The sequence below is a fragment of the Lynx canadensis genome, chromosome E1, assembly GCF_007474595.2.
Source record: "Lynx canadensis isolate LIC74 chromosome E1, mLynCan4.pri.v2, whole genome shotgun sequence".
NCBI classification, from domain to species: domain Eukaryota; kingdom Metazoa; phylum Chordata; class Mammalia; order Carnivora; family Felidae; genus Lynx; species Lynx canadensis.
Window position 1 is genome coordinate 13,291,003 of NC_044316.2, and position 9,496 is coordinate 13,300,498.

Below are 9,496 nucleotides of genomic sequence, written 5' to 3' on the forward strand. Positions count from 1 at the left end.
GGGAACACTGGAAGAAAGGATTTATAGATCTCTTATAAGAAGGGGGGATACCAAGGTAGTTGTGTAACTCACCTGGAACTTGGGTGAGGACATTGAGGTGAAGACTGAGCGTTAATGAGAGATCTGTGGCCTGAGGAGTGGGAAAATACCCACTAGAGACACGTGGGAATTTACCCTGGGGCTTGGCATTTGAGAGTGAGTCCGTGTGTTTTTCTTGAATAACTAAATTAGGAAGATTGATCCCTTTCAGGGACACATGGACCCAGAATCCAGGACCAATGGAACAGCTGTTACTGAGTTCATCCTGCTGGGCTTAGTGGAGACACCAGGGCTACGGCCAGTTGTCTTTGTAGTCTTCCTCTTAGCCTATCTGCTCACTGTTGGGGGCAACCTCAGCATCCTGGCCGCCATCTTGGTAGAGACCAAACTCCACACCCCCATGTACTTCTTCCTGGGGAACCTATCGGTGCTGGACGTTGGGTGTATCACCGTCACTGTTCCCTCAATGTTGGCTCGTCTCCTGTCCCACAAGCGTACTGTTCCCTATGGAGCCTGCCTCACACAGCTTTTCTTCTTTCATCAGTTGGCTGGTGTGGACTGCTTCCTGTTGACAGCTATGGCCTATGACCGATTCCTGGCCATCTGCCAGCCCCTCACCTACAGCACCCGAATGAGCCAGACAGTCCAGAGGATATTGGTGGCTGTGTCCTGGGCTTTAGCCTTCACTAATGCACTGACCCACACAGTAGCCATATCCACCCTGAACTTCTGTGGTCCCAATGTGATCAATCACTTCTACTGTGACCTCCCACAGCTCTTCCAGCTCTCCTGCTCCAGCACCCAACTCAATGAGCTGCTGCTCTTTGGTCTGGGTATCCTCATGGCAGGTGCACCTGTGATTCTCATTGTCACCTCCTACATCCATGTGGCAGCTGCAGTCCTACGAATCCGTTCTGCTGAGGGCAGGAAAAAAGCCTTCTCCACATGTGGTTCTCACCTCACTGTGGTTGGCATATTCTATGGGACAGGTGTCTTCAGCTACATGAGGCTGGGCTCAGTGGAAGCTTCAGACAAAGACAAAGGGATTGGCATCCTCAACACTGTCATCAGCCCCATGCTGAACCCACTCATCTACAGCCTTCGGAACCCTGATGTACAGGGGGCTCTGTGGCAGGTGCTCACGGGGAAGCGAGCCCTTGCATAAAAGTGTATCAGGAGGGTAGAACCACAGGAAGTGTTTCCTGTCTCTCTTAGATCCTTGAGCAAGATGACTTTTGTTATGAAGTGAGACTCCTTGCTCCCCAAGGAGGCTCTCCCTGATAATGTGTGTGTGGGTTCTGTAAACCAGAATCCTTGACTAGTTGCCTTTTGGGCCTAGCTACTCTTCCCACTCCAGATGGAGGTGGAACCCAGGAAGCTCTGTATCCTGAGAGACTCATGGTCCTACAGGCAGGACCTTTTGTTTATTTTTGGCTGAGTTCCCCAACAATACACCAGCAAAGATTCTTTCCAAACTAGAATATGGAAAGTCACAGCTTGGTACCAAATATTAGTACACCCTCCTGTCTGGATTCCCCTGAAATAGCTCCCCCAACGTGCTTTGACACAAGGATCCCACACAAGGTTCTGGACCCAGTACAGTATAATTTGAGACACTGAGTACCCTGTCTGCATTACAAGATTCTGAGGTATTTAGCAGTAGAGGAGTTATACTTCCTTTGGTACTTCTTTTTTTTTTTCTGAAATGGAAATATCACTCATTGATTTTAAATTTCCCATTAGAAATTATGTTTATAAAAATGAAAACAAAACACAATTTTACCAATGAAAAGTGAAAATCAAATCTTCACCCTCTTTGTCCAGACCCTTCATAATTCAATTTTCAAGAAGAAACCACTGTTAAGAATTTGGTGCTTCCCTTCTAATTTTTTATACATATAAAAACATGTTTATATATATGTCATATCTATAGGGGCATCTTGTACCATGTCTTTTTGTTAAACATTACTTGGAAGACTTTATTATCTGGCAAAATATCTAGAAACTTACCTCCTCTATTTTAATAATTGCCTAGTGCTAATTTATTAATTAACCATAATTTGCTTAACAATATTCCTTTTGATGGAGTTTATTTCTAGATTTACTCCAATATGATCAATAATGTTCTTCAAAGATGTGTTTTTATTATCTTGCAAGCATTTTCATAAGTTCTAATTAATAAGATTTCTGCGTTGAAAAATATAAAAACTTAGATTTTTAAATATATATTTCCCTCTTATCCCACAAAAATTCACTCTTTTACTGTTATAATAATGGGTGAAACTGCTTGCCTCCTACAGCTTTAACAGTAACTATTATAAATTAATTCTTCTTTTTAAATATTTATTTATTTATTTTGAGTGACAGTAAGAGAGAAAGAGAGGGGGGAGGGGCAGAGAGAGAGGAAGAGAGAGAATCCCAAGCAGGCTCCATGCTGTCAGCACAGAGCCCAACATGGGGCTCCATCTCACGAACCATGAGATCATGACCTAAGCTGAAATGAAGAGTTGGATGCTTTACAAACTGAACCACTCAGGTGCCCCAATAGAAACAAATTCTTCTAATTTTTGACATTATAACGGTTGTAAAATATTAATTATTATTTTAATATGCGTTTCTTTGACATCACGTAAGGTTGAATACATTTTCAAATGTTTGTTATCCATGATATGGACTGAATTGTATCCCACCAAAATTCATGTGCTAAAGCCCTTAACCCCCAATGTGACTGTATATGGGATAGGGTCTTTATGAAATAATTAAGGCTAAATGAGATTAATTAGGAAGTATTAATGAGGTATTTCAGGAAGTAGTTAAGGTTACATTAGGTTGGAGCCCTAACCTGCTGGCCTGTGGTCTAGAAGAGAGGAAGTGCCATTCCATGTGAAGACAAAGTGAGAAGACAGCCATCTGCTAGCCAGAGAGAGCTCCACCAGAACCTGGCCGTGCTGGCACCTGATCTTGGACTTCTAGCCTCCAGAACTGTCAGAAAATAAATTTTGTTTTTTAAACCCCCCAATCTATGGTATTTTGTTATGGAGGCCTGGGCTAATATAATTATCAGTATTTCTTCACTGGGAATTAATTTTTTCCAAAGTTTATTGAGAAATAATTGACAAATATAATTGTATATATTAAAGTGTACAACATGATGATATATAGAGATATATAGATATAGATACATATAGATATAGGTATATAGATAGATATATGCACACATTATGAAATGATTACCAAGAACAAGATAATTAACACATCCTTTATTTCACATAGCTAATTCTCCTATGTGTGTGTGTGTGTGTGTGTGTGTGTGTGTGTGTGGTGAGAATGTTTAATGTCTATTCAGCCAGTTTCAAGTATACAGTTGCATATTATCTACTATATTCACCATGCTGCACATTAGATTCTCAGAACTTATTCATCCTATAACTGAAGACTTGTACCCTTTGCCCTACATCTCCCCATTTTGTCCTCTCCCCCAGTCCCTGGCAACCACAACCACCATTCTAGTGTCTGTTTCTATGAAGTTGGATTTTTTTTTTTTTTTTAAGATTCCACATACACATGATACCACACCAAATTTGTCTTTCTCTGCCTGGCTTATGTCACTTAGCATAATGCCATCAAACCCCATCCTCACTGTCACTACAGGAGTTCTAGTGTGTGTGTTTGTGTGTGTGTGCACGCGCGCGTGTGCGTGTGTATCAGTATCTATCTATATATCATATTTTCTTTATCTAAACATCTATCAAAGGACTTTAGGCTATTTCTATATCTTGACTATTGTGAATAACACTGCAATTAACATGGAAGTACAGATATCTCTTTGAGATAGTTGATTTCATTTACTTCGGATCTATAATCAGAAGTGAGATTGCAAGATCATAGGGTAGTTCTATATTTAATTTTTTGAGGAACTTCCATACTGTTTTCCATAGTGGCTGCACCAGGTTGCATTCCCACAAATAGTGCACAAGGTTTGTTTGTTTGTTTTTCCTCCATATCCTCATCAACACTTACTGTCTTTGGTCTTTAATAATTGCCATACTGACAGGTATGAGGTGATATCTCATGATAGTTTTGATGTGCTGATTATTAGTGATGTTGAACACCTTTTCAAGTACCTGTTGGTCACTTGGATGTCTCTTTGGAAAAATGTCTATTCAGGTCCTTTGCCCATTTTTAAAATGGATTTTTTTATTGTGCTGAATGAGTTCTTTATGTATTTTGGATACATAAAGACCCTCTATCAGATACATGGCTTGTAAATATTTTCTGCCATGTCATAGGTTGCTTTTTCAGTTTATTGATGGCTTCCTTTGCTTTGTAGATGCTTTTTTTTTTTCAACGTTTTTTTTTTTTTTTTTTTTTTTTTTTGGGACAGAGAGAGACAGAGCATGAACGGGGGAGGGGCAGAGAGAGAGGGAGATACAGAATCGGAAACAGGCTCCAGGCTCCGAGCCATCAGCCCAGAGCCTGACGCGGGGCTCGAACTCACGGACCGCGAGATCGTGACCTGGCTGAAGTCGGACGCTTAACCGACTGCGCCACCCAGGCGCCCCTGTAGATGCTTTTTAATTTGATTGTAGCTCCCTCAGCTGAGGTCAACCTTGGCAAAGACCAGAGGGGTCTTTGGTGGCCCAAACAGTGATGGCTAGGGCTATTGGGGTCCTTGGTGGTGAAAGCTGCTGGCATTCTCCTGTTCTCCTATTTTGCCCATGGGGGTAAGCTCTACCTGAGGGGACCCCTCTCGGCCCCAGGTCTAGTGGGCTGGCACCCACAGTGGCCACAGAGTCAGGGTCCTGGGGTTCAGGTGCACTTGCTATGGTGGTGGTGTTGGTGTCTGACATGTGAACATGTGCAGGTATCCCATGGAACTGGGGTCTGGGTTTCCGGGGCTTACCATAGTGACTTAGGCTCTAAGTGGGAGGGGAAATGCTACAGTGGCTGGCCCAGGGATGACAAGAGGTAATGGTAGCTTGGGCCTAGGTGGCAGGGTGCAGCAGCAGTTGGGGCGAAAGCTCCAACTCAAGACCCCAGAGTGTAGAGTAGCAACAGCACAGCCCTGGTGATGGTGGATCAAAGCCCTGAGTCAAGACACCGGAAGTAGGGCAGAGAGCTGCAGCAAGGCAACCTGGTGACGGTGAGTCTCTGCTGAGACTAGGACCTAGGGGTTGGGAGACAAACTAGAGCCCCTGTGATGGAATGTCAGAGCCCTGGCTTAGGGCTTAGGTTGCAGAGCACAGGGCAATGGCAGGACTCCCTGGTGATGGCAGGTCAAACTTTCTGCTTAGGAGCCAGAATGTGGTCACACAGCAGTGCAGCTTGGCTTGGTGATCGTGGGTCAAAGCTGTGACTTGGGACCTCGTGTGTGGGGTACTGAGCAGTGGCAGCTCCTATTTTGTAAATGGCAAGGCACTGTGGTCTTCAGAGAACTGAACACAACAGTGATGGAGCTCCTGGAGATGAGCATGCGACCTCCTATCCTGCCTGCCACCTGGCTAATCTCACAGCTTCCTGAAAATTGTTTTTTTATGTCCTTTGCTTCTTTTTCTACTGAATTGTTAATTTTTTAATTGATCTGTGGGAACTCTTTACGTATTTGGTATCTTTGGCCATATATTTTATGGATAATTCTACACAGTATTCCAATTTACCATTTTTCTTTCATTTTTGTTTCTGATGTCTTCCAACAATCGGAAGTTCAATAGTTTTGTGTTTTCAAATATATTTTTTTATAAATAAACTCATAGGCACTATCCTTTAAGTATTACTCCTTTCCCATGATCTCTGAACAACTTCTAGAGCTCCAGTTCAATATAGTTTTCATTTATCTTTAGAAAAATGTTACTGAATGATGAAAAGCCTTAACATTCGTATGTTCAATCGTTAAGACAACAACGCAAGCCTAACTCTGGAAGGTCAGCTCCTCATAAGACCAATGAGTTAAGGTCATAATTCTTTGCAGTGAGAATAAGCAGCAGATATAATTGGAGAGCAAGAGGGTTGTACTGGAGGCAGCAGCTGAAGTCGATCCCAGTTCTGTGCACCAGGCTATTGGGTGGTGCAGAGGCCACTATCACTGAGAGTAGGATGCCTTAGGCTCATCCTGGGGCATAATTCATGGTGAATTAGAAGCCATATTGGTCACAAACAACAGGATAAACAAGTATATCATTTGGAGGAAAGGAGTTAATTAGACAGGGGTGGAGGAGTCAATCACATAGCATAATTGTTGAGATCACGTGCTTTGGAATTAGACATATTCAAGTTTGAGCCCCAACCCCTCAAAGCCCTGAGTGTGTGGCCTTCGGCAAATTACTGAGTCACCCTGAACCTCAATTATTTGTCTCTAAAATGGGAATAGTAACGATTTCTACCTCATGAAATCGTTGTAAGGGTTGATTGGGATTTAGTGCATATAAATGTTATGGTGTGGGGTCATGTACATATTATCAATTATTATTATGTTAATAGCAACACTGGTAGTCTCCTACTAGGAACTCTATACATGTTATTTCATTTAGTCTTCCCAACAACCTTTTGAGAGGATATTACTCTCATTCTTCAAAAAAGGAAACTGGAGTCCATAGGGTCTCAGTAGTTGCTAATAGCTGGAAGAGCAGGTCTATCTGTCTACAAAGTGCAGCAGGATTCCCAAAGAGAGTACGCTATCCCATGGACTTGGGTGAATTATTGAGGAGGAAGACACAAGAGTCCAAGGGTTACACTATACAACCTCTCCAATTTCCTCTCTCATCATCTCTATCACTAAATTCTCATCTTCTAAAGGCCTAACCCAGGTAATGATGGTGGGAGCACCCTTCCCAGGGGTCCCCTGGTCCCTTCCAGCACAGCACAGCACACTGCTTCAACTACCTCTCTCAGGATCATTTTGGGACTCCCAAGACACAGTGTCTGTGGCCCTCGCTAACAAGGCCCCAGGGGCCTTTGCGGGGGCGAGGGGGGGATGTACTTTGTTCCTGAGGATTCATTAAGAATTTGAAGTGGGAAAGGGCACCTCCAGTTTTTGCCTCCTCTCTTGGGCTTCCTCCTCATCTCAGGTTAGGAGTCAGCTTGTATCTGCCCCCAAGTCCTGTTTGGACCAGACAAGTGGAAGAGGGAAACCCTTGGGCTGGGGACCCAGATTCGGTGCTGGCTCCGTGTCTAGTTCCCTGGATGACCTTGAGAAAGCAAAGACCTCCCCTATGTCCCCTTCTGTTAAATGGAGTTCTTAGGATAACCATCCCATTTACCCCCATAGATCAATATGGGGGATGGAGATGTTTGGAGAGATTCTAAATCACCACAGATGCATGAGGCACCACTGCTTTAACGCTGTCCTATTTATTAAGACTTGTATTTACTTAGCTCGCCCCACCTGCTCCTCCCCACTCTTGGGCAATTTTAAGGACACAAGAGGATTACCCTGTGGTGGAGAAGTCCCATGACAGAGATGGCCTCTACCTCTTTTAATCTCATTTCCATATATATTCCCCCAGAGTTGCTGACCGAGTTTGTGCAGATTCTCACTCCCTTTACATCCCTTCCCATGCAACCTCACTGGTCTCTGTGCGGTAACAGGTGACTTTTCCCATGATCCTCCCTCCGCTCTTGTGTAAAATGGAAGGAAATTTATTTGTTACACAGTAAGTCAAACCTCCTGGTTTTACAGGCACAGCAACCAAAGTCTCAAAAACAAAACTAAGAGAGACATGCTCAGGATGACATATCAGGTGAGTGAAAGAGCCGGGACTATGAACCAGAGATTGAGGCTCCTCTTCTAGGCATCTTTACCAATTCCCTCTTTCCTAGATGAAGCTTTTTTGTTTTTTCCTGACTGTTAAGGATGAGTGGGTTGAGATTCAGTGTTCAACTTCCCTGCCCAGAACCAATCCTTGCTGGACAGCCTCACCTAGTTTACTGAGACCACCGCTAGTACATGGAGGCCCTACTGGGACCTGAGAGCAGGGAGTTCTCACAGCATGAGGGAAGTCTAGGACTCATATGAACCCCCAAGAATGGCGATCCGGAAGGGCTTCCTCATCGGTTATCACTCTTGTGATTTCATTAGCCACAGACACCCCAGATCAATAATCTGGTGAACAACCCAGAATTTAGGAAATCTTGTGTAAGTTTCATCCCTCATCGATTGAGGGCTAGACAGAAGCTACTAGGGGAACATAATATTCTGGCTCATGACTTACTTGTTTTTGAGGAATATTTCTTCCAATTGTGGAAACTATGTTGGAAGTTTATATAAAAAGCTGTATGCCAGTATGCAGATTGCTACATGCACTGCATGCCCCATCTAGATGAGTGGAGGAGTCATCCCTACAACAGTCCCTTGTGCCTTTCACTTGACTCTACCTCAACCAAATCATACCAATCCTTCAAAGTCTAGGAAAATTCCCACTTTTCCAGAAACCCTTTCATCACTACTATAGCCCACAAAGATGCCCTCTTTGTCAGAAAGCCTATTTGTCAATGAATGCAGTTATTCATTCATTTATAAAATGGTGCATAACTAAAATAAGTTTATGCATATAGTTCCTAAATTCAGATATGAATCTCATGCTTAAATTGGACTGAGGGAGCTGCACTAAATCACTAAATGATTATGCCAGAAGGCACAGTGTTAAGTGCCATGTGGAATATAATTAAAGTGTGGTGGGAATGTTGAAGATGTAAATATCACTTTAAAATGGGCACAGATCAGGAAGGTATTTCTGGAAGAGGTAGTATTTGAGCTGAGTCTTGAAGACTTTGAGCACGTGACAATGGAAGAAGGATAGTCTATAGAGAGAAAGTAGCAACAGCAAAGGTGGGGATATAGGAAGTCACAGAATTTGCAATCTGGTGACATGGATTGAAATAAAAAGGGAAATTGGGGGCAACTTCTGACTGTGGCCATGATCCAACCAAGACACTTGTTTGAACCTGAGCTACTTCAGCCTGCAAGTCAAGACTTTGGGATCTTCAAGGGCACAAACCACAGCAAACATGAGAGTGGGTTTTTGAGTCATGAGAATGGATCAGATATAGATTCAGAGAGAATTTCAGGAGAAAGACATGCCTTCATGATCCTTCAGATGCCTTGGGTTACCTTGAGCGGTGGTATGTGTAAAGGACAAGAGTGGGGGCTCTGGAGTCAGATTACCAGAGTTAAAATCCTGCCTCTGCTATTTGCTTTACGTGACTCATGTTCTCTCTGTAAAATCGGGATTACAAATGGGATCCATCTCATAGCAGGGGGTGTGAGGAAGAAAGGAGTTAATACATTTAAAGCACTTAGAACGGTGCACAGTGCCTCGCTCGGGGTAATTCTCCTAACAGCTTTTAGCTGCAATTGTTTTCAGGGAATCCCCCAAGGAAATTCTGTCGGTATCAAATATGTTGGGGCCACCTACATATCATAGGGGAAGGGATTGCTGGTTTCTCTTTTGTGCACTTACTT

The 9,496-nt window shown here is 43.2% G+C and overlaps 1 protein-coding gene across 1 annotated transcript; it reads left to right on the forward strand.

The window, feature by feature from the left end:
* Positions 1-256: 256 nt before the first annotated feature.
* On the forward strand, positions 257-1,204 carry LOC115500926 (olfactory receptor 3A1-like). Its single transcript, XM_030295693.1, has one exon. It carries the CDS (start codon positions 257-259, stop codon positions 1,202-1,204), a length of 948 nt encoding a protein of 315 aa, XP_030151553.1.
* The last annotated feature ends 8,292 nt before the right edge of the window (positions 1,205-9,496 follow it).

What these genes read in the sequence shown, in the direction of transcription:
- LOC115500926 (XM_030295693.1), top strand. Translation starts at nt 257, where the DNA reads ATGGACCCAGAATCCAGGACCAATGGAACAGCTGTTACTGAGTTCATC.